This window comes from Haemaphysalis longicornis, unplaced genomic scaffold, assembly GCF_048455015.1.
Source record: "Haemaphysalis longicornis isolate Haplotype H1 unplaced genomic scaffold, Haemaphysalis longicornis Haplotype H1 scaffold_9, whole genome shotgun sequence".
NCBI lineage: Eukaryota > Metazoa > Arthropoda > Arachnida > Ixodida > Ixodidae > Haemaphysalis > Haemaphysalis longicornis.
This window is the reverse complement of record NW_027526460.1, coordinates 4988500-5012379: the sequence shown is the minus strand read 5'-3', so window position 1 is coordinate 5012379 and position 23880 is coordinate 4988500. Positions and strand designations below refer to the sequence as shown.

Genomic DNA, 23880 nt, shown 5'->3' with positions numbered 1-23880 from the left:
CAGAAACTTACTCCACCTTGGGGATTTCCCTTAAATCTGGTCGATTAACATCAAGGTTAGGCGAAGAAGTCAGACCCCCGCAACGTGTGCAGGAAGCTCTGGCTTAGCCAGAAACAGCGAATTTCTCAATAAATGTTTATTCTCTTCCTGTCTAACGGTATGTCGCGATTAGATATTTTTTCTTCTATTTTCTCACTCTCACGGCAAGGGGTTCCCGGCTAGTGCGTGGTCGAGAAGCAGCCTAAGGTGACGAGGCGTACCTTTGCAGAACTTTCGGCAGGGCATGAGCGTGCGTCCCCCGCGGCAGGGCGGCTCGAGCAGGGCGCAGAGGAGCTGCTTGAGGCGGGCGTTGCACTCGGTCTTGAGCATGAGCGCGAAGAAGAGCAGCGTCCGGTTCAGGGACACGCGGTCCCGGTCGCCCACCAGGTTCGGCAGCAGCGTCGAGTTGTACGGCAGCACGCCGTTGCACAGGGACAGCTGCCGCGCACGGCACGCCGCCACTGCGGGGAAGTGTGGGTGGGTGCAAGGGCTCATCTTCGCTATCATACGAACCGGCCGTCAACACCATCGCATAAACACACCTAGCGCGAGGCGTTGCATAGCACGCGCTGTCACTCGGCAGCAGCCTTGGGCACTCCACTCAACGATCAACGGACACTAGAAAATATGAGCGTTGGCTGAGCCGCGACCTGCTATGCTGTTAAATATGCTGCTGCCTATCGAGTTTCTACTAGCGCACCTTAAAAAAAATATGACCACTAGTGGTATGTACCTTAATCCATCCACGCAGAAATTTTTACTTAAGCCGTGTGCACTATAGTTAGATTTAAGTGAAGCAGTTTTTTGTGCTGTCGTCTGGGCGCACTGCATTCTGGGTGCGAGAGCAGGAGTGCTGAGCCGTTTACCTCGAGAGTCCGCAGGGCAACGTCCGTGGCCGGGTCGGTTGACCACTTAGCGAAAATGGGACGACGGGCTGTCTACTGCGGCAACAAAACATTATAGGAAACAATGGGAAAGTGATACTTGTACCCGGCTAACGTGCCTCAAAAACCGGTCTCTTTATGGCGTGTTTTACATACCCGGACTGTTTTCGAAGATCGTTGGATTGGTTAAATGGGTGGCTGAGTTGATCATCTCAACCGGGCACTAGGCTCCCCCCTCCGCGAAGACTAATAGCACCATAATAGCACCGATGTGCATATGAAGGCCCCCACGTTTGCGGGCACAGATGTGTCTAGTAGAGTGGCCCGGTTTGTCTTGTCCACATTTTAAGCCCAACGCTGAACGAAACCGGAGCGGCTTGGCATTCGGCGTCGCCACCATCTGCAGCCGGCGCCAGCCATGCGGCTGCTGCCTCTCAATGACCGTTTTCTCTCGGGCTAAGGAGGCGCGTCCCATTCAGGGTCAGGTTCGCGGACATGTCTCGTCGTTGCCGCGGCGGCGCGCCTCATTTCGGTGTCAGGTCGATTGTCCCGTGTCACGTGCAGAAATGCGTGCAACGGGGCGCAGCAGCTAGCCCCTCTCCTTCCACGCAGAAGCCATCGGCCAGATGTTATTAACCTAGAAGCTCGCACGGCGTCCGCAGGGGAGCACCCTAATACCCACGCTGTTCATTTTTCGCGGATGAACTCGAAGCACACGTGCCATGACTGTCATCGTGGGCGCTTCTTGGGCGAAAAGAGAGCTCCGTGACGCGGCGGTAGCGGAGAAACAGCTCGGCTCGTGCAGTGAAAGGCGGGCGCCCGAAGAGCGGGAGCTTAATTCTCAAGGGCGCACGCATAGTAATGACGACCTTGTCCGAAAATAATGGCCGCACACGTCTCGGTGGCGACCCCGTTTGTGCCCCCCTGCCAAGCCGCATATCATCGGTCCAGTTTGGGCCTTCACTGCCCCTGTTTACTGCGGCGGGCCGCCTTTTGCGATGCGCACAAGCCAAGCTGCTGTAATGCGCCCCTGTACGCGTCCTTGTTCGCGTGTTGTGTTTCTCCTTCTCTTTCGTCTTTCTTGTTTTACTTTCGTTTCGGGCCTTTCGCCAGCCGTCCCTGTGATTCCTCCTCCGGGTTCAAAACCCTCTGGGCCGCAGTAACGACCGAGGCGCGCCGGGTGCCTCCCGGACGAGGCCCTCGACCAAGTGAAAGCCAAGCACAGCTGCGCGTTGTGGCGGGGGCTTGCCGGGCGCATAATTGAGTGGAATCACATGCACGAGTGCATCGCTCGGTTCGGTTTATATATGTGCGCTGTCCGCGGGACATTTGAGCACGAAACTGAGCGCGCTAACGGTGCAAATGACCCGTTTCGTCCCTCGCATTTGCTACGCGGCCTCGTTTCAGGGTGTTTCATCAAGCTTCTCTACCGCCCATCCCACACTCTTTTCCCCCTTCCACTCCCTGCAGTGTACACATATGTGGCGCCATCGACAGACTTTTCTAAGCCGAATTTTGCTTCTTTCCCGGCCTGTATTAAAGGCTTGCTTCGCACCTAACTGCTTCTTCGATAACTCGTGACTTGGCATTATGCGCGCGCTACATGTGGCGGGGAAGGCTGTATCACAAAGCAATTATTTCACTTTGTACGCGGTGCACTGAACATCCTAAATGCGGGATCCCCGCGGCTGCCGTTTTCATTGGTACCCTGACGAGTTTATCCGAAGACAGCGCGCCAGGAGACTGCTCGTATTTTCAGCGTTGTTGCGCAAGCTCTTCAAATCGCAAGATGTGTACTTACAGAATATTTGTGTAAGGACGAGTTTTAATTTCATGCGGTTTTTTCTGTTCATACTATATGTTCTAAAATTACAAGAGGGGATTGAACGCGACGTGGTACGTGTTATTATGGGCTGTCTTCCCGCCACCAGTGCTGTCAGCGGCCTCTAAAAAGCGCCGCTGCAACGCTGCGAGCTTATGAAGCCTACTATACGTATTCCTGCTGCTCCACAACCTGAGAAGCAACCGCATCGAATCCCGGAGCTTGTGTTTCCAAAGTTGTATATATTGCTTCATCCGTAAAGTTTTCCTGGCCCGCGCAAGTCTATGCACGAAGCGACAGTCTCTGAACGCGCAATGCTACATGTGCGCGGATTCGCACTTGAGGCACCTTGAATCGTCCACCTACCGGGCCTGTACGGGTCTTCGGTCCAGGACGACCTGGGCAGCACGGGGTGTCCGTAGAACTTGGCCGCGTTCCTCGCGTAGTTTCGGCTGGACGGGTACCGGCCGGGCACCACCAGCGGGAGGCCCAGGCCGTCCAGCGTGTACAGCGAGTTGTCTGCGCCTGCACGCGACCGCCCCGCATAGCATGTTTACGCGCGCATCGCGATGGCTACACCGGGTGCTTACAGCTGTACAGTCGCTGCCAAAAGTTTCTGCGCCGCAAAGAATCTAAAGCAAAAGTTTAGCCTTCAAGTGGGACCAAACGACTTGATGAACTTTATCTGCCCTATAAAGTTTCGGCACGGCCAACAAACTTTCGGCGCATTGCGGGGCTTTACGAACAGCAGACTTACCCGCCGCGGTGGCTCAGTGGCTGAGGCATTCTACTGCTGAGCACAAGGTCGCAGGTTCGAATCCCGGCCGCGGCGGCCGCTTTTCTGTTGGAGGCGAAAAGCAAAAACTACCGTGTGTACGAGATTTCGGCGCACGTTAGAGATCCCCAGGTGGTCAAAGTTAATCCGGAGCCCTCCACTACGGCGCGCCTCATAGCCTGCGTTGCCTCGACGCGTTAAACCCTAAAATCAATCAATCAATCACGAACAGCAGACTCAGCGAGGTTACGCGAACCGCCTTCGATCAACTCTATTTTATGGTGTCGTAGTCTTTTATGTTCCTTTAGGCTTGTCCGGTGCGTCTTCTCTTCTGTCAGTCACTCTGCCGTAGACTCCTCGTGATAGGGAATTTTCGAATAATCCGAACAAGTCGATACAATGCGAAGGGAAAACAGGTTGTCAAGCTCTCGTTAGGTCATGCCGCGGAAAGGCCTTTTTCACAGACACGAGTCCACACGGGCTGAGTTGTGTACCCATGCGTAGCCTGTAACGGATCACATATTCCGTGATCGGCCATGAAGGCTAGACAGGCGCGTAGCCAGGAATTTTTTTCGGGGAGGGGGCCCGCGGTCGACCATAAGATGGGACGGGGAAATATGTAGGCAAGTCTTCTTGCGCGTTGTTTTTCAAACGAAGCTTGAAATAACTGACTTCAATTGCGAATTGGGTATGCTGAACGCTAACAGTAAAGCCCACATTAAGGAGCTTAGATGATGATGATGATGATGATGACCTAAATTCCCGTTCGCCGGTCTATTGGGCCACGGGTGATTCGTTCGTTCGTAGAGCAGGCGGTTATGCGGGCACGCGCTCGTGAGAATGATCATGAGTGTGCTCATGAGTGGCGGGCGGTCCCCGAAGTTCGTCAGGCGGAAGTGGAGGCCAAAACTGGGTGTTCATTATCAATATTCGCGTGTTTTAGAATTTTCTTTAGAAAATGGACTAATAAGTTAGAAAAGGGACTAATAAGGGACTAATAATCCCGGCCGACCGACCGACCGACCGACTGACCGACTGTGGTGTTTAACGCGCCGAAACTACACCTGGGCTATAAGGCGCGCCGTCTCCGGCTTAATTTTGACCACCTGCAGGGGATCTATAACGTGCGCCGAAATCTCGAACACACGGGCGCTTCCGCTTTTCGCCTGCATCGGAAAAGCGGCCGCTGCGGCCGGGAATTGAATCCGCGCCCTTGGGCTCAGCAGCACAACACCACGGCCGCGGTTTCCTATCGCGTTGCTTGACACGATCCTACAAGCGAATTTTGCGAAGGCCCATTAGGAAAAAAAAAAAGTGAATTGGGCGTGTTGGTATGACATAACTGATACGACAACAGCGCAGCTGGAACAGTGACAGCATGAGAAGCGCTGGTATGCGCCACGTGCTCTGTCCCTGCTCGAGCTGGATTGTTTGGGGGCCACCCACGTGCGAGGCTTGAGTAGCTCCTGAGCCCTGCATTACGGGCCGCCTCATTTGTCATCTGCCCGTTGGGCGCGCAAGGCACCAAGTTTGGATTTCGAGTGTCTGTCGGCCCGCAGGGGAAGGGAGGCAGCGGCTCACCGTTGAAATACGACGAGGCCAGTCCGGCCAGGCCGAGGAGCAGCAGGCCGGGAAACGTGCTGCGGCTCATTTCCATGCTTTCGCCCGGGAACACCCGCACGACGCTAGCGACTGGTGATGTGCTCGCGCAGTCGCCTGGGGAATTCCGCCGGAAAAGGCAACACTGGAGAGTCAAGCAGCAAAGATCTGTTTCTTGTGAAAACGAAATGTTATAAGACGGACGCGCTTCGCAATTCTGCCCCTCCCTCCCTGCCTTTGCCGCCAGAGAAGCCGAGCGCAAGCGATGAAGCCGTTGAAACTACAAGGAACATTTCATACCCTCCCCAATAAGCATTTGTAGTGATTTACAAGAGCGTCGCTGGACATCCACTTTCGCAGGGCGGGACGGCGACCTTATTCTTTTCACTGTTCATGTCCCCAGTGAGGTTCGTTCAAGTAAAGTGTCGCGTAGCAGTGGCATGAGTGAGCGAACCTGGCTGTTCTAAAAATTGCGTGCACTGCGCAGATGCGTCGTCAGAGGATACTAGACAGTTCTGCCTGAAACTCCCGTACCAAAAAAAAAAAGTTCCTGTCCAGAATTTGAACTCTAGATCGTACAGAGGGGCAAGACTGACATCGTGAAAGGGAGGGGGGGGGGAATCCCGGCCCCACGCTTCCCTTGCATCCTTTTTTCTTTATTGCAGGGTGAATACACCCAAACAAATCGATTGTACAAGGACACATAGTGAAGAATACAAGAGAATACACTAAAATTAGGACAAGCACAATTGCATCAAAATTCAGGCAAATGCACACAAGCGCTCAAAAGAGGGAAACGGTCAGGTGGCCGATGGAGCTGTACTGATCTCCGCCATGATCACCGTCATTACAGGGCAGTCCCTCTCAGGCCAACTCGGCCAACCACCGTTGGTGGCTAGCCGCTTGTGGGGCAACAGAGAACTTGTCGGAAACTCGAAATCAAAGAGAAATGGCAACCGATTATTATGAAAAAAAAGCGTCGGGGTGGAGTAGTTTTTCGCAAAGGAAAAACTACTCCCGAATTCAGCATCCTTCAATTGTGAGACTTTCTGAGAAATCTGCCGAAGCCTTTTTTTTTTTACCGTACTTCGACAAAAGCTACTCCACGTCGGATGCTTTTTCCTTGATTATTTGTCGAATAATTTTTTCTCGTTAAAATTGGGTCAATGCATACACCCCACCCCTATGGATCGCTCATGGTATAATACCACAGCAATAGCTACGGGGCACCTAAGCTTCATCTTATCATGTCAGAATTCGCGAGCACCACTTTTCGTCGAATTGTGCTGCTGAGTTTTTGCTACCGAGTTTTGTCTTGCTGAGACTGTGATCTCGTGAAGCAGTCGAAATTCATTTTTTTTTATGAGCACGCTTCACTGGAACACAAGTCGGGAAATCTAGAATTACGGAGATCAAGCTTCATATCGGTCCATTCAAAGTCGGCTTCACTACTTTACACAAATGCATTGCTGGGAAGGCATTCTTCAGGGCAGTCTAAGCAGTTACATACCCGGCGGGCAGAATTTCGCCGACGTGTTGGGTGCACGCTGTTCGGTTACGGAGATATCGAGACGCCACGCTTTTCGCCGACTGAGCCAAGTAGCGCGTAATGCGCGCGCACTGAAACTACGGCCGGAGGCGAAGCTTGCTGTTCGTTTCGCTCTGCTCCCATGCTGGTTCCCTTCAATGCCAGCCTCAGACAAGCGCGGATATTGTGCAAGGGACGGGGACGCTTGCAAGAAGAGCCACGTCTGTCTGTCGGGTGTAAAAGTCTCTTCTCTTTGAAGCGCGAAGCCCTCTAGCGCGAGGCATAAATAAGCGTCCCGGTGTTTTTTTTTTTTTAGTACGCGTTACGTTCTAGCGCGAGACGTAAACGAGTTTCCCGGTGTTTTAGTACCGTGACTACATGAGACAACGACGACGACATAAGACGCCAACATCCCCAGCTCCTAAGGGGCTTCGCCCCTAAAACAGCTCGTATACTAATATAGTTCACCTAAATATAAAAAAAGCTTTTATTTCAATACTACACTGGCTAATTTTATTAACGATGACCCGCAGAAGTTTTGGGCCTACATTAGCGATTGCAAAAAGAATGTAGAACAAATTTCCGTGAACGGTTCGCTGATATCGGATGCGAAAGCGATTGCTGATCATTTTAACTCCTTTTTTAATAGTGTTTTTTGTCAGTCTTCTCAGCCTGTAGCATGATCCAGATATTCCACCAGGTAATTTAATTTTGATATTACGGAGTTCTAAACATGGTTCGTCGAATAAAAGTAAAATCTTCCGGTGGGACAGAGGGAATACCGAATGAATTTTTCCGACGGCACGCCGAGCCCTTGTCCAAATACCTTGTTACAATTCTTGAGGCTTCAGTCCGTACTGCAACGTTACCTAAAGAATTGGCAATGGCTCTCGTCAAGCCAATTCCAAAAAAGGGAGACCCTTTTCTCGTCTCCAACCGTGGCCTCCGCGATTTGCTGCCGGCGGCGGCGCGCCGCCGGCAGCCGATCGCGGAGGCCTTGCTCCAACTATCGGCCAATTTCGATTATATCGTCTTGCAGCAAAACGTTAGAACACATTGCCACAACATTCACATCAAAACACCTGGATGAGCATAACGTTTCATCTTCATACAAGCATGGTTTTTGAAAAGGCTTCTCAACAACAACTAAGTTATGTACAGTCATTCATTCTCTTGCATCTGTGATTGATAAAGGCGGCCAAGTCGACGCAATATTCTTAGATTTCTGCGAAGCTTTCTACTGCATCCCCCATGATAAACTTATGATTAAATTACAGCTTATTGGACTTCCCAATTTTCTATTAGCCTGGATTGCTAACTACTTGTCTCATCGCTCCCAGTTTGTCTGCATTAATGATCAAAATTCAGTTCTTCTGCCGGTTACTTCAGGTGTTCCACAGGCCAGTGTACTCGGTCCCCTACTATTTTTGATTTACTGTATAATGATGTAGTAAATTATGTAAACCCACCTGTTAATGTTCGTCTTTTTGCGGATGATTGTATTCTGTTTAACTCAATAGCTAACTCTGATGACCAAGCAGCTCTCCAGTCCACACTAAACAATATATGTCTATGGTGCAATCAATGGGGGATGAAACTAAACTTGGATAAATCCGTTCTGCTCCGTGTCACTAACAAGAAAAAGCCAGTACTAACTGAATACACGCTCTCTAACCAACCTCTTCATGAAGTAATACAAGGAATACAAGTATCTTGGTGTCACTCTAACAAACAATTTAAGTTGGAAATCCTACATTAAACAAGTTTCTTCCGCAGCTTACCGCAAATTATGCATGCTAATACACAAGCTTAAGGGTGCTCCTACGAAAGTGAAACACTTAGCTTACCAATCCTTGATACTCCCGAAATTAGAATATGCATGCGTTGCCTGGGATCCTTATACTAAAACATTGATGCATTAGAAAAAATTCAGCGGAGGGCAGTTCGTTTCATTTATTCTCTCTATAAGACTGGTAGCTCTGTCACTAATGTTATGCTTTCAAATGGTATCCTATCTTTGCAGTCCAGACGCAGATTCTTGCACCTAAAATTTTTGTTCCTCCTTTCAAACCGCAAGCTTGCTCTGAACCCTGACCCCTACCTGAAACCACTAAGAACGCGTCAGGCCCGGCATTCACTCGCACTTTCTTTAACACCATATTTTGCTCGTACTAACTTATTCAAATTTTCTTTTTTTCCTCGTACCATTGGGGAGTGGAACGGTTTGCCTGCAAGCAGTTTACACTCTCCTGAGCTTATTTACGCCGAAATTTGAAACTGTTCTTCTAGCTATTGCAACTGTCCCGCGTTTCTCTCCCCGCTCTTTCCTTTCGTTGCTTTTGTATAAAAATGTTACGCTTTCCGTTTTTCATTTTCTTCATTCTTTTGTTGATGTTGTATTGAAAAATGTTGTGTATGATAACTGTATTATCTTGCTCCTCCTGCTTTGGCCTCTGGCCAGCATTATATGTAAACAAACAAACAAACAAACAAACAAACAAACAAACAAACAAACAAATAAATAAATAAATATCGCCACATGCTTACTAATGCATCGAAGAATTAAACTCCCGACTATCCTCTTCGCAAGTTTGAAATCATGCTTCTCATATAAGCGAATCGCTTCGAAAAATGTCGACGTATAAGTTGGTAGGAATCCTTGCGGGGATGCGCGTTGTTCGCTTTTGCTGGCATTTAACGCGGATAGGGTTTACGCGACATTGGCTCCGTTCATCACTCGGTCGACGCAATAGCGGAGAACGCCACCGAACAGACCTCCGCAGATGAAAGTAGAACAGCGCTGGTTTTAAAGATGCTCCGATTGCCTCTATTTATACTGCGCTGTTTGAGTTGCAATTTTATGATACACGTTATTGTCAAATCAGGACAGTACAAATTCATCCTGACGCTTGTTTGTGCTACATTTGTTGTTTGTGTTGAATGTTTCGTGGCGCTAAAGTACAAACACGAAAATACGTTCGTTGCGCTCCAATCGCTGCAGTCACACTTCTCGTCCGGGAAGGTTAGCGCACTTCACAAGAATCAACTCTTTTTGTCGGCTTCCTCCCAAGAAAGAAACAGTCGTCACAGCGTTGCTGTAAGCTGTTCAGACGGTGCTCGCTTTGCCGCTGACACAGGTCTTGCGTCTGTGTTACTTAGCCTCGTTTGTTTGATATTCTCATTGATGCCGACTTCGTTTTCGTTGCCCACTTATTTCACACTCCGCACCTGGTCCCGACGGCTTTTTTACGAAACATTCGGCGCCCAGTCTCGCGAGTTGGCGTTTTCGGCTGTATGGATGAAGTATTTGCTTTGTAGTGAAGTTAAGGAAGCTGTGAAATCGAAGCACGTGACACTGTTTTTTCCATCTCTTCGGGATCGGGGGACAATGACCATGAATGCGAAACCCCGCGTGATGGGTGGTCACCCCATGGCCTACTATATATATATATATGGGTGACCACCCATATATATATATATATATATATATATATATATATATATATATATATATATATATATATATATATATATATATATATATATATATATATATATATACCGGTGGCTCTGTTGACGCAAGAAGAGGGCTGGCTTGAATATTGCGCCGGCTGTCAGGGCGATTAAAGCCTGTGGTTTCATCTGCCGTAAGCGGGTGTGTTGAGATCGAAGCTGCGTTGTGCACGCCGTCGTCTTTCGAAGCTCAAGACGGCGCACTAACCAGCGATTCAAAGTCAGCTCTTCAGCTTTCGCAGCGGGGTGTGCCGGCGGAAAAGCCGTGTCAGCGATCCTCACGCCCCCACCGTCTATAGACTACACGGGGTCTGATGGAGGGTTTTATAGATGGCTTGAAAGCGCACTGCTTATGTTTCCCCTAAGGTTGGGTTCGTAGCAATGCACTTGTGTGCAGTTGTGAAGCCGACTTTAAATGGGCCCGGCATTTATCCGACAATTAACAATTAGAGATTTCTGCAATGTTTTTTCCCGTTTAAGCAACGAATAGGCAACAAGATTTGGGATTCGTTTCAATTATATTTTCCCCATAATACACATGAGGACGTCTTAAAGATTGCACAAATGCAGCAAAAATGAAAGGAGATAGTAAAAACTTCATTTTGATCTTGGGGATTGCAATAAGCTCCATTACCTGTAAACGACCTAAAGGTTGTTAGAATCCGGTTTGCTGAGCACAGCATGTACCGTTTCTTATAAATTTACATTTGACGCACCTGTACCCGTCTCAACCATGATAATTTCCCCTCAGTTCCATATGTCGACGTCTTGAAGCGAAAAATTACTGAGCCCGGATACCAAGACAGCAGCAGCATTCCTCCGTTGGCGAAGGTAGTCTTGCGGGAGTGAAAAATGAGGAAGGCTTTTGTCTCGTCCGTAGCCTTCTGTAACTTTTCGATCTCATTTCGTAATAATTGATTGACAAACTTTTATTAAGGCAGGGCGACCAGAGGTCCGAGCGTGGGTAAGGGAAGCAAAGGGGGGGGGGGGGGGTGAAAGCGATCACTGCAGCACTTGTTGACATTGAGGTCTCGGTTGCGTCCATTGGTATAAGGCAGTCATAGGTTGGGGTTTCAATCGGGTTCGCTGCTGATAAAAACGCATAAACGCATACATCATTCATTGTGGCATAGCGGTTGCGTTGTATTCCACGTATACGAGCTTGCCGGTTCGGCTCGCTCCCTACCGCGGGAGGCGGTACACGTCCAACGGATGCCGGATACACAAACGCCCGTCTGAATAAAATTTCGGCGCGACTCAGAGGACCCGTGACGGTTTGTATTAACCCACCGCCCTCCGTCATGACAGGCCTCTTGACCCAGCGTTGCGCAGCTTCGGCGTATTGATTTTTCTTGAAGCCGTACATAGCCTTTTCTTGTTGCGTGTGTCACGCATGTCTGTAAAATCAGAAGTGAATCGTGCTTGTTGCTTGCCTCACATTATGCAACGACGTGGATTAGGCACTTTCACGTCCCAAAAGCGCTCTTGTCCACAAGGTTCACTGAACAAGAATTAGTGTAGAGCGTGCGACGCAGACGACATAGGGGGTCGAAGTTGCGCCTGGGTTGTGAGGTCATGCTCGCCGTTGTTGAGATCTTAAACGAGGGAGGGGGGAGGCCGTCGAGGAGGAAATCGAACTCGCGCCTCCGCGCTCAGTCCCGCAATGCGTCTTCACCAGCGGCTGGTTCAACTACCAGCGCATGCTTTAAGGCTTCGAACATCCAAACACCTGTAATCAGATTGAGCTGAATTCTGACTTAAAGCACGTTCAATGCGATGAAAAACAACGAAGAGCCGGCAAACCAGTGCCCTTAAGTTTGTCTCGGTTTGTGCTTAACATTTCGATTTTTAGCGCTGGAATTCGGATGGTAGGAATCGTTAAAAGCAGTGTTACTTGATCGAATTGCAGAGTTAACATTTGCCCGCCCACAGATCGCCCTTTGGTGACTTGGCAAATAACAGTGGCCTCGGCGCTTCGCTGGCGATCGCAAGGCAATGGTCCCGATTCGGACCATGACAGCTGCCTTTCTGATGAAGACGAAATACAGAAATGCCCGTGCACACAATATGGAAGGTAAGTGAAGCCTGGAGTTTTGAAGTAATTGGTGTTAAGTAAAATTCGTAGTTCTTACGGTAAGAAAGATTTGGTGTACTGTTAATAATGTAGTCAATGAAAAAACTCTATCATGAGGATACGCCCCGCGCATTTTGAGTCTTCGTTTTTTTTTGGTATGGTCCTTCTCTGGCAATTGGCATAATCGCGAAAACAAAACAGCCGAAAGAGCCGAAAGAGTGCCTCGGGCCAGGTTTGTCTCCAGGTCTGCACCGTTTGTGCGCCAGCGGCTCCCACAGTCTGGCTTTCCCTCCGTACTTACTCGCGAGGCGGAGAAAGTGGCCGTCGCGGGGGGCGCACGCGAGCTGTCGTGCAAGCCACGCAAGAAGAAGACGCGTTGCTGGTCTCCGGACTCACGTGTCTGAATCGTCGACCCTCCGTACGTGAGATGAACGGACGGGTGGTGTGCTTCTCTGCGGGCCCGGTCGGAGAGCACGAAACGTGGAATCCCGCTAGGTGGTCGTCGTCACAGAGCCGGCGGATCGGAGGAGTGGGAAACGGTGCTCGCACTCGGCCCTTTGATGGGATCTGGCGCCTCCACTGACGGCGATCCCTCTCTTCGACTCGGCAGGATCTCAGGTCACTGGGGCCGCTCTTAAGGGGAGAGGATGGCGGGACCGCGTGGCTGCGCCTCCTCCCCGCCGGCCAGAGAATGCTCTTTCTTCCCCAGAACGACCATTAGTGGCGCCCGCTCTCCACTCCCCGGGCCGCTCATCTGGAGGACCATTCGATGAACGGTAGAACAGAGAAGACGGTCGGGGAGAGGAGGGGGCGACGTAAAAGGAACGAGAACAACAGGTTCCCCGTTGTTTTTGTCTGCGCCCACGAAAAGGGGCTCCGTGTGCTAACGCCGCTACTCAAACAAACACCGACGGCAGACGGTATGCCGCCGACGTCGTCCGTGCCTCCGGGTCCCATCGCTCTGATCCGGATTTGTTCGGGGGGTGCGGCGGCGGCGGCGTAGACGGCTGACTGGGCGGCCAGTTCGCGCCTCGAGCGGCCGCGCCTGGGTCGCCGCTGCGGCGGGATCCATTCACCGAGGCGCGCTCCTTGGCCCCTCGCAGGATTAAGTGTCTAACGCCGCCGGACGACGACGAGGCACGTGCGAGCGCGGGACCGTACGCCACGCGTGGGTCGCCGGGCCTCGCCCTCTTCCTGCCGCCTCGTCTTCTTCGGCGAGGGGCGGAACGGGGCGTGGCCGTGAACCCTGGGAGCGATACGCGCGCGCGTCTTTTGTTCTGGCGGGGAGGCGACCAATTCACGCCACCGCTAGCCCCGCAACGTTTCTTCGGGTTAATTACTTTTGATTCACGCTGGCCCCATTTTAGCCAGAGCGGCACTTATTGGATCACGCGGCGCGCAGGGCATGGGAACTTCCGTTACCGTAATTGGCCGAGAGGCTTCCTCTTGAGATTGTGCTCTTGGAGCCGTTCGACCTTTAATCAAAGAAGGGTGCGTTACGATAAAGCCGCGTGAGCTTATTGGTATTCTGGGCACAGTAGGCAAAATTTGCATTGGAACAGAATTGAACAGTGCAAGCCGCTGATTACAGATATCAGAGCACCCCGTTTTCAAAGGCCACTTCACCTATAGTTCATACCACGAGCTAGCTGCAGCACTGTGGAGGCTACATTGTTATCAATAGTTCGCCCACTGAGGGCGCCTTACTCGCTGTGAAGGGGGTCCTGAAAGGACACTCCCTTCTCCCCTCTCGGCAAGTGGCACCGCAAGGCCCCGGCGCCTTTTTGTCGCTTCCTTCGCGGTGAGTTAGGCGCCCTGAGGGGGCGGGCTGTTGACAGCAATGTAGCCTCCACAGTGCTGCACCTAGCTTGTGGTATGAACTATAGCTATCCCACAGAGTACCTTGGTGAAACGTGTCTTTTTTTAAACTCTGATTACTTCCAGCGAGAGAACCATCGTTATATTTATATCGACAGAGGTGACACACCCAATTACTGGCACCAAAGCTACAAGGTTTACCATTGAAGCGTTGCTCGGCGTTGCACTGCTGATCCTACGAGTTATCAATAATCGCTCAAGAACCTCCCCGGTTCCCGCCCGCAGCCGCCTGTGAGAGAGAGAAAGAATGCTGTTAAGGAAAGCATATATTGCCAACTCGGCAGCAGCCACCTTAGCACACAAAACAATCGCCGTCATCGAACACACTCTTGATTCCGCCGCCTTTGCCAGAACGGCCTCTCTGTCTTCGAGGAAGTTGCGGACGTAGTGGAAAGCTCTGGCGCCGCAGCCGGTCCCGTTCAGGTTACGCAGGACGCTGGCGTGGGTGACGTCGAACGCCCCCTTGAGGTCGAGGGCTAGGATGGCTGTAGGGCTCGATCTCGTTGCTTGTTTGATGACGAGTTCGTGCAACTGAACTATGACGTCCTGCGTACCGAGATGTTTGCGGAAACCGAATACGGTCGCCGGCATCTGTCCTGTTTCCTCGAGGTGTCTCTGCAGCCTGTGCAACACCGTCCTCTCCATGACCTTGCCCACGCAGGACGTGAGCGATATGGGTCGCAGGTTCTCGATCGACGGTGGTTTCCCTGGCTTCAGCATGAAGCGGACCTTGGCCGTCTTCCATTCTTGCGGTAGTTGCGACGTTTCCCACGCCTCGTTGATGTGTTGCAGCAGCTCGTTGGCTGTTCTGCCGTACATGTTGAAGAGCAGCTTATAGGTGATGTTGTCCGCCCCGGGCGCGCTCTTCCTGTTGCTTTTGTCGATGGAGGCCCATAGCTCTGAGATGGTGAAGGGTCTGTCCAGCTCCTCGTTAGGGGTCCCCTCGTACACTTGTGGTGGCAGAGACCACCCCTTTTCGGTGTGGAGGTAACGCTTTTGAAGGTCCCTGAGCAATTCGGCGCTATCCCCGTCGTAATTATTGATGACTTTGGTCAGGTTCTGGTCGACTTGCTTTGTGCGGGGTCTGTGAGGTGACGCAACAATTTCCAGGTCTTGCCCGCCGACAATTGCCCTTGTAAGCCTTCGCACATTTTATGCCAGTTTTCCCTGCACAATTTGGTCGCATACGCCGCTATCTCTCTGTTCAGTAGGCCGATGCGCCTTGCCAGTTTCCTGTTACGCCGCTGGCGCTTCCACCTGTGATGACCGAGTGGCGCAACGCCCACAGGTTGGAGAGCCTGGCGTCCACGAAAGGCGTGTCCACCGTCGTGGTGATTTCTTGCGTGTACTTTTGGAGCGTGGCCTGCTGTCGTGTGGCCCAGTCTTCGTAGGTTTCCGCAGACGGTTCGGCATCTTCCTCCTGCTTCCTCTCACTCGTGTGCTTTCTCGTCTTATCCTAATCTTATCCTCGCCTTGCCGTACACCGCCTTATACTGAGGCCCCAGGACATCGATCGGGGGTCGTGTCGTTGGTCACGCTGTTACCCGTTCGGGTCGGGATTCCGGGCTCGTTGATGAGGTATACAGCTCATGCTTTCCCATAGCTTGGACGAGAGCTTTGCCTCTCTTGGATGCAATTTTATAGCCCCACATGGGGTGAGGCGCGTTAAAGTCGCCCTTGACCAGGAGCGTGCGGCCTTTTGCTAGCCCCATCGCGTCCTTCAGTATGGCATCGAAATCGTATTGGTGCTTGGCTGCCGGTCTACAGTAAACGTTCAGTATGAATACGTTCTTCGTATGCCCAATGTCTCTCGCGTGCAGCTCGATCAGCTTGTGGTCGCAGCCGTGCTGCGCCGTGACGTGCTGCGTCGCAGCGATCGTATTACGCACGAGGACGGCGGTGCTCTTTTCGGTCGGGTCGGTATACGTAATGTACCCCGGCATGCAAGGCTTAACTTTTGTCTCTTGTAGCGCTATGACTAGGGGTTGTCGGTGTGCGTCCTGGCTCCATATGTGAAGGAGAAGCTCCCTCTCATTGGCATTTATGCTTCGGCAGCTCCACTGATATATAGCGGTCACCTCATCGACGACCCGTGTCCGATTAGATTTGTTGCGTTGTTTCGGCTTCATCTTTCTGGTTGGTGTCTAATCGTCCCCTTCTCTTGGCAATTGCTTCCTTCAGACGTTCTGCTCGATCCTTCTTTAACGTTCCGTATTTCTGTTTGACTTCTAGGGCTTTGAGCCTAGCCGCCAGGCGATCATCCTTGGCCTCAATCGTAGCTACCCTTTCTTCAAGCCTGCCCAGAGCCGCAAAGATGACAGACTCGCCGGGAGTTAGCTGTACCTGTTCTTCCTTCTTTTGCTCTTGTTGATGTGAAAGTTCCTCGTCCTCTATCGCTTGCACTTCCGGGTTCTGCGTCGCTCCGGCGGGTACTGCGGGTGGCGACCTTCTCGGCAGCTTGCGCGGTCCCTACCGGGTTAACTAGTGTTTCTTCGTGTATCGGTGTGTGCTGCGCGGTGTTGCTATTCGTTGCTTTCTCTAATTTCCTCATTAGTTCGCGAATCTGCTCATTCTGCCTCTCTATGATTTTCTTCAGCTCGTTCACTATGGCGTTATCACCGGTCATGTTGTTGTTACCGGGGTTAGAGGGCGGGGAATCGGGAGATCGAGCTTTGGGAGACCCGCTGGCCCAGCCACGCTGGCCTCCTCCTGGCTCGCCCCGCGATCTCGAACGTCCGCGCTCCACGGTCAGCTCCGAACACTTTTGTCCCACACTTGAAACATCTTAAGCAAAAATGCCTAAAAACTATGAATATACTCAAAGCTCTCTCCCACCAGTCGTATGGTGCAGACAGGCAACTCCTTCTGCGGGTTTATAGCGCCCTAGTGGGATCCCGCTTGGACTACGGCAGTGTTGTATATGGGTGCGCAACAAAAACGGCACTAAAAATGCTGGACCCGGTGCTGCATTTAGGGCTGCGCCTCGCATGCGGTGCTTTTCGCACTAGCCCTGTCCAAAGTCTCTATGTAGAATGCAATAAATGGTCCCTAGATCACCAGAGGGTGTACATGGACGTTTTATATGCCTTAAAAATCATGTCTATGACAAATCATCCTTTTACTCCGACCATTAATGATGCATCCTGACAGCAACTTTTTTTAAATCGTCCATCAATCTCCATGCCGTTTCCTCTAAGAGTGCGAGAAGAAGCATCTGAGCTAGAAGTCTCGTTTTCAGGCATTCACAAGACGTCCATCATTGATTCAATTCCATCATGGCATCTCCGCCCTGTATCATGTGACCTGTCTTTTATGCAGTTTAGCAAGAACAGGTCACCAAGGATTGCGATTCTGCAGCATTTCTTGTTTGTGCAGCATAAGTACCGCTGTGAAGAGTTTTACAGTGATGCGTCCAAGACTGCAACTGCTGTGGCTTGTGCTGCGCATGGGCCAAACTTTAACGTCAGTAAAACAATGAACCTTTGTAGCATTATATTCACAGCGGAAGCATACGGTATTTTAATGGTAATAAATTACATTGTCCAACATCAAATCCTAAAATTCATCGTGTACACGGACTCTTAGCACTTGCATCAGGAAAGCATTCTAAAAACTTTGTCATCAATCATGTTTTTAAGGCTATCATGTCTGCATATGCATCAAACCTTCAAATAACTTTCTGTTGGGTTCCAGGGCACTCTGGAATTGCCGGGAACGAAACCGCAGATCGAATGGCCACTGCAGCTACACTCTTGAATACAATGGACATAGCAACAGTGCCATACACAGACATGAAGCCACACATCAGACACCAACTTCGCAACAGATGGCAAACACACTGGAGTGAACAAACAGATAACAAGTTACACGTTATAAAACCACGCTTGGGACCATACACCACTGACACACGCAACAGATGCACAGAAGTTGCCCTTGCTAGGCTACGGATAGGGCACACACATGTCACACACTCGTATCTCCTCACGGGGTCTTCCAGACCCCAGTGTGGCAGGTGTGGAGAGGCCGTATCTGTAGTTCACATACTCATTCAATGCAACGCACTTCGCACAACACGACGCAAACACTTCCCACAGCTATACAGACTACACGTCCCACTACACCCAGCGTTTTTCCTCTCTGACGATCCCATGTTTTCTATCAAGTGCGTTTTTAAATATTTAGAAGTTCAATTTTTAGACCTCGTATCATACCACGCGTGATCACTCCCTGGCCCTATACACCAGCCATGCTCATTGTCGTTTTGTGATTTTACTTTTGTTTTTGCTGACTTCTCGTAGTGTTTAGGGTTTCACCCCTCATATATGACTATTGTTTTGGCGCTCTTTGCCACAGTTGGCCTTGCGCCATAAACATCCAACCATCATCATCAGCTCCGAACGCAACCCAGCAAGATGACTCATCCGGGCCAAATTTTACGCAAAGAAAGCCACCAGAGACGCCCATGAGATCCATGTTTACACCGACGCGGCAGTGCAAGGCTATAGCTATGGCATTGCATTCACGAGTAGTTCAGGCCAGGAAGGGACAAACCAAGGCAATGGCTATTCAGTCGAAGAAGCCGAGGCCACTGCAATAGCTTGGGCAGCCGCCTGCACTGCGACACAGCACACTCTTACCAACATGTACACTGACTGCAAGAAAGTCTGCACCCTTTTAACACAAGGCTTCATTCCCAAACCGGCTTTGGAAGAGCTTAAGCACCGTAAAGGCACGATAAGGGTACACTGGGTACCGGGACACACAGGTTTGGCAGGAAATGAAAGAGCAAACCTGGTCGCCCGCGAAGCGCTTCTCCGGGCACCTGCCAACTGTGGTCAAACCCAAAAGCCCGTGACACCGCCAAAACTGCAGCTTAAAGAATACGCAGACAGCAAACGCAAATTCACTCCTCCGCACAAGAAATTGTCCAGACAACAGCAAACACATGTACAAAGGCTGTATGAACACTTCCCCGCCAGAGTGTGATGAATGCCACGTACCGATAAATCAAGAGCACATGTTATGGCTATGCCCCAAGGTAGACAGAAGCAGTATCCGCAGGGAGTGGCTGACTCAACCGGCCACGCTAGAGCAGCAGCTATCGTTGGCAAGCTTTGTCCAAAAAACCATAGGCCTTCCCGGCTAGACCCCTGGAAGACCAACTAACGAGGAATTCCAGTGGCCCCCTGGAATGAGGAGGCCTTAGCCTAAAGGGCAAATAAAACTCTCTCTCTCTCTCTCTCTCTCTCTCTCTCTCTCTCTCTCTCTCTCTCTCTCTCTCTCTCTCTCTCTCTCTCTCTCTCTCTCTCTCTCTCTCTCTCTCTCTCTCTCTCTCTCTCTCTCTCTCTCTCTCTCTCTCTCTCTCTCTCTCTCTCTCTCCCCGCGTCGCCCCGACGTCTCGAGATGCTCCGCGCCGACGATGCCGCTCTCCCGGCTGTTTTACAGCGCTGGTTGCCCAGGGCCGGTTGCCTCGAAAGAGAGCGCCCTCGGTACGTGCTTCTTCCTCCCCTGGCTTCAGGTCCGCGGCTGACGCTCCTCTCCCTCCGGAGTGGTGGAAAGTACTCCAGGTCCCGTCGTTCTTGTTGTTTCCGCTCCCACTGTCGTTGCCTGACGACGTAAGGCGTCTTGAATTTGTTCCCGCATTCTCTGTCTCCGGTGACGTGTTCGCCTCCACAAAGCCTGCGTCTCGGCTTGCATTTCGTCTGGTGTTCGAGGCCCGGGTTGACGGTGCCGCAGGCGAAGCACACGTTTGCGTTCGGGTTGTGGCAGACGTCGCCACTGTGTCCGACTTTCCCGCACGTTGTGGGGATCCTGGCGCCCGAGCCATTGCGCGATCGCTAGGTTTGTGCGGTTGCGCGGCGCTTTTACCCTCTCTCCTCGAAATTCCGGCTCGTCTCGGCGCCACTGTCTAGAGCCGAGCCGTCTTCTCAAACTCTTGCGTGAGGTGAAGGCTGCAGCCTGCAGCGACCGTTGCGGCGATAAAACACTGTCGCGCAGCAAGTGCTCCGCCCTGGTAGTGGAGCTAACCTCACCTCATTGGTCCGTTTGAACGATTCCCGAACCCCCCTCTCGCCGGGACGCGAACGCGCGCCCTGCGCGGGGGTCCGTTCGGGGAGACGCTTCCAGGACGCCGAAGGCGTTGGCCGAAGGTATGTGACGCTTTCTTTACCAGCCGGCTGCAACTCTGTTGCGCCGGCGAAAGCCCACCAGCCCTTCCGGCTGCGGCCCGTGCCTATGCTCCTGTTGCCCCTACGCTTGCATATAGTAAGGCCGTACCTACCACTCAACGAACACGCCGTGCGGTACGCGCCTGCGAGCGAATGGGCCCCGTCTCCCTCACTGCTGCGAGCCGATCTGGCCAGCACGGCGATGCGCGCGCGCAAAACGTGCGCGCACCCCGGAATTTGCCCTGACCGAAGAGCCCATGGCTTTGCGCCGACGACGCGCACACTTTCGCGTGGCGCCCCATCGCCTCTTTCACATCAAGGGAAGTGCGTACTTGTACTGTAAATTATGTACCCGGGACGTTAATGTAAAATAAACGTCTTCCCTCCGTACCCTGGGCATATTCCTTTGTCGCCCCCTTCTCCACCTGCCCAACAGAGGCGGTGTTAAGTTCGCGCGACGGCGTTTCAGTATCGTGAGCGTGCTCAAATAGCTCGAACCCGCGGTGGTTCCTCGCAGTGTGCATGAGTGCATGCCTTGTGCAATGCTAGGGTTATGCATATTGTGAGGTAGAGAGACCACAACGTCTTGCATACGTCGAAGTGTTTTTTGTAAAGTCCGCAGCGTACGAGGACTCTCCGTAGTTGACGTAGTTCGGCACTTTTGCGCCCTCGAATAGGATGATTACGGCGGTCGACGTGCCGATCCTGTGCGCTTGTAGCGCCTGGGGGTTGTACATGTTCACGATGTTCGCGTTGATGTCTTCCTGGGTGTCTGTGACCGATATTCCCTTGACCACACCCTTCACTGTGCCTTCCATGTCCGCTTGGTATGCCCAGACTTCGTGGCCAGTGCCTCCTATATTGTCAGACACTTTATCCTCGAGTGTTGCCTCGCTCGTCTCTCGTCCGGCGTGCTCACGACTATGATTTTGTGCACGGGGTTTGGGCAGAATATATCCCCCATAGCCTCCTCTCTCTTGACGCCAGTAGCTGCTAGGATTGCCGCCATCAGCGTCGGCACTTCCGTCCTCGCAACGTTCAGGCCTAATAACAATCTTGATATCGTCCCGCGGCATGACTCGCGGCATACCTGCTGCCGTTGTGGCCGCTCTAGCTCGCTACTCTTTTGGCAAAACTTTCTCGTTCACGAGGCCTGGATTGTGTCGCCGGTTGGGCGGACTTACCGTTTTCGACGTTCTTGATGTGATTCCGAGCACGCTTGCCGCTCGGGAGGACCCACCCCGCCGTGTCCTCGGGCGCCAAGTCCTCACCGGTCACAAATACACATGATCTTCTCTCGCAGGAGGGCCAAAATGACTTTGTGAGACACATTGTCAAATGCCCCCTTGAAGTCCAATTCCAGCATCGCTGTGGGGGAGTGCCGGGTGGCCGGGGTCATGACCTGTTCTTTGATCTGAAGGAGGATGTCCTGGGTGGCGAGGTGAGGACTGAAGCCAAACGTACAGGCCGGCATGAGATCCCGATCGTCTATGTGACGCTGGAGGAGAGCGCTGCCTGGGGATATGCTCCATGAGTTTGCCGACACAAGATGTTAACGAGATAGGTCGAGGTTGTCAATGGAGGGGGGCTTGTTCTGTTTTGGAATGAGGCGAACGTTGGCGAGCTTCCATTCGGCAGGAATGTTGCCCTCTCGCCACACTCTCTTGAGGCGCGCAGTGAGGGACACGAAGGAGTCGTCATCGAGGTTGGCTATTAGCCTGTTGGAAACTCCATCGGGACCCGGTGCCGTGTTTTTCCGTAAGCGAGCCAGTGCCGCTCATACCTCCGAGATGAGGATGTCTTGATCCAGTGTGGGGTTTGGCTCGCCATCGTAGTCTATGTGGCGCTGTTGAGGACCAGGTGGGAAGAATTTTGCCTCAAGGGCACACCATACTGCCTCCTCCCCCCACCCACCGCACACTTCGGAGAGCGCTGGCTCGCGCCGCCACAGGAACCGCCCTCCCCTCCCAATTTCGCGACACTCTCCTCCTTTGCTTTCTTTCACTCGTCGGTCTTCCCATCGTTCGCGTTTTCTTTCACTCGTTGGTCTTCCCATCGTTCGCTCGGTCACGACGACGGCAACGCGGCTCAGCCCATAGACGGGCGACAAAGGGCTGCGCCCTAAAAAATTATGCGTCCCCCCGTCTAAAGACGACAATGATTGAACGCGAAGCTTTCTCGTGAGGGATTCCTTGGTTGCCGTCTGAGTTCGAACTTTGACTCGACTCGCAGACAGTCTGGACTTTTGATCGCAGCGGCTTCGACCCTTCGCCATGTCATTTTCACGAAGAAACCTTTGCGTTCATTCATCGTAGTCGTTAGACGGTGCATGATTTTTAAAGCGAAAGCTTTCTTAGTGGACCGATGGCGTCCTGTCAAAGAAACTGATGCATTTTACCTTTTACCGGTTGATCGACCGAAAATCTCTAATAAGACCTTTGAACACACGGCGCGTGCGTGAAAACGGGCGTTCATTGTGTCAAAATGGTTGCTTCGAAGTCGCGAAAAAGGAGCGGTTCTAGATAAGACAATACACGCATCGATCATAAAGGAGTACAATAGTATACATTATTATCATAAACCACGTATCGGTATCCGTTTAGATCGTTCCTAGATGCGTTTACGAAGTGCGAGAAATTTCATAAAACGCTATCGGTATGCAGTTGAGATCGTTTGTAGATTCGTTAACTTAGTGTGCGAGAAATCTTCGCATGAGGTCGTTCTTTGTTTGCGATTTAGGTCTTCGAAGGTTTGACGATCGATTGGACACTACATGTCTAAGTGAAGATTTTGGCGCACTTTTACGCAGTTTTAATGTTTGACAGCGTTCGCGCTTTTTTTAACTTTCTTTATGAAGGGATGGTAATTTTTTTCTCCCTAATTTTACGTCCACGCACTCCTCTCCAAATCCAAACTGGTTCAGCCGTGCCAGAATTGCGCGATAACCGGGCAGACAACGGCTTCACAACTCGAGGGACCCAGGTTCGATTCCGACCGCAGGAAGCGTTTAAATTTTTCTTCATTTGACCCGCGATCGTCGTCATCGCCAGGGAAAGTTGACTTTCCTGCAGCGCGTTTTGGATGGGTTACAAACGACATCAGTGAGAGGCAAGCTCCGCTTTAATACTCCGCATCCTAGGCCTCCCATCTAAAAGAACGGAAATTTAGGCAATTTCCTTTCTGTTCTGTTATATCTGAGGCCTATAGATTACTGCTGGAGACGGTGTAGGTCTTGAGTGAACTCATGCCGTACACCATCTTCAGCAGCGTGCATGTTGCGCACATGATCGGCATTTCGAACGCCTACCGAGCCTGTGAGAACGACGCGTATACATGGCGTCTAAACGGGACACGTTGCCACTACGCACTTATTTCGTTGATCTCGTCGGTGGTTTCCCTCTCAAACTGATTACCTATACACCTGCGGTTCTCAAAGGCTTTAACGCTATATACACGCAGTATTTTGACGCTCTTACACAAAGCGCCTGTTAGGTTGGCTTTTTTGCATGACGTCAAAGCCGAACAAGAAAGCCAGAACACATTGGATTGGATTGGAAAGACGTTTATTTAACCTGCACTAAAGCGCAAGCGCTTTAGTCGC

General features: G+C 51.6%; 1 protein-coding gene across 3 annotated transcripts in view; it reads right to left on the bottom strand.

Moving 5' to 3' along the window:
- Window positions 1–23880, bottom strand: part of LOC144152293 (atrial natriuretic peptide-converting enzyme-like) — a 72631-nt gene that overhangs the window by 17608 nt on the left and 31143 nt on the right. For 2 of the 3 annotated variants that reach the window (XM_077683538.1, XM_077683539.1), the window contains exons 2-4: window positions 5102–5236; window positions 3112–3270; window positions 261–500 (exon numbers count right to left, since the gene is read on the bottom strand). In XM_077683538.1, coding sequence (XP_077539664.1) covers window positions 261–500; window positions 3112–3270; window positions 5102–5236 — 534 coding nt within the window. Of the gene's footprint in view, window positions 1–260; window positions 501–3111; window positions 3271–5101; window positions 5237–12630; window positions 13082–23880 lie in introns of those variants that run through there. The other variant, XM_077683540.1, reaches the window with a different exon arrangement.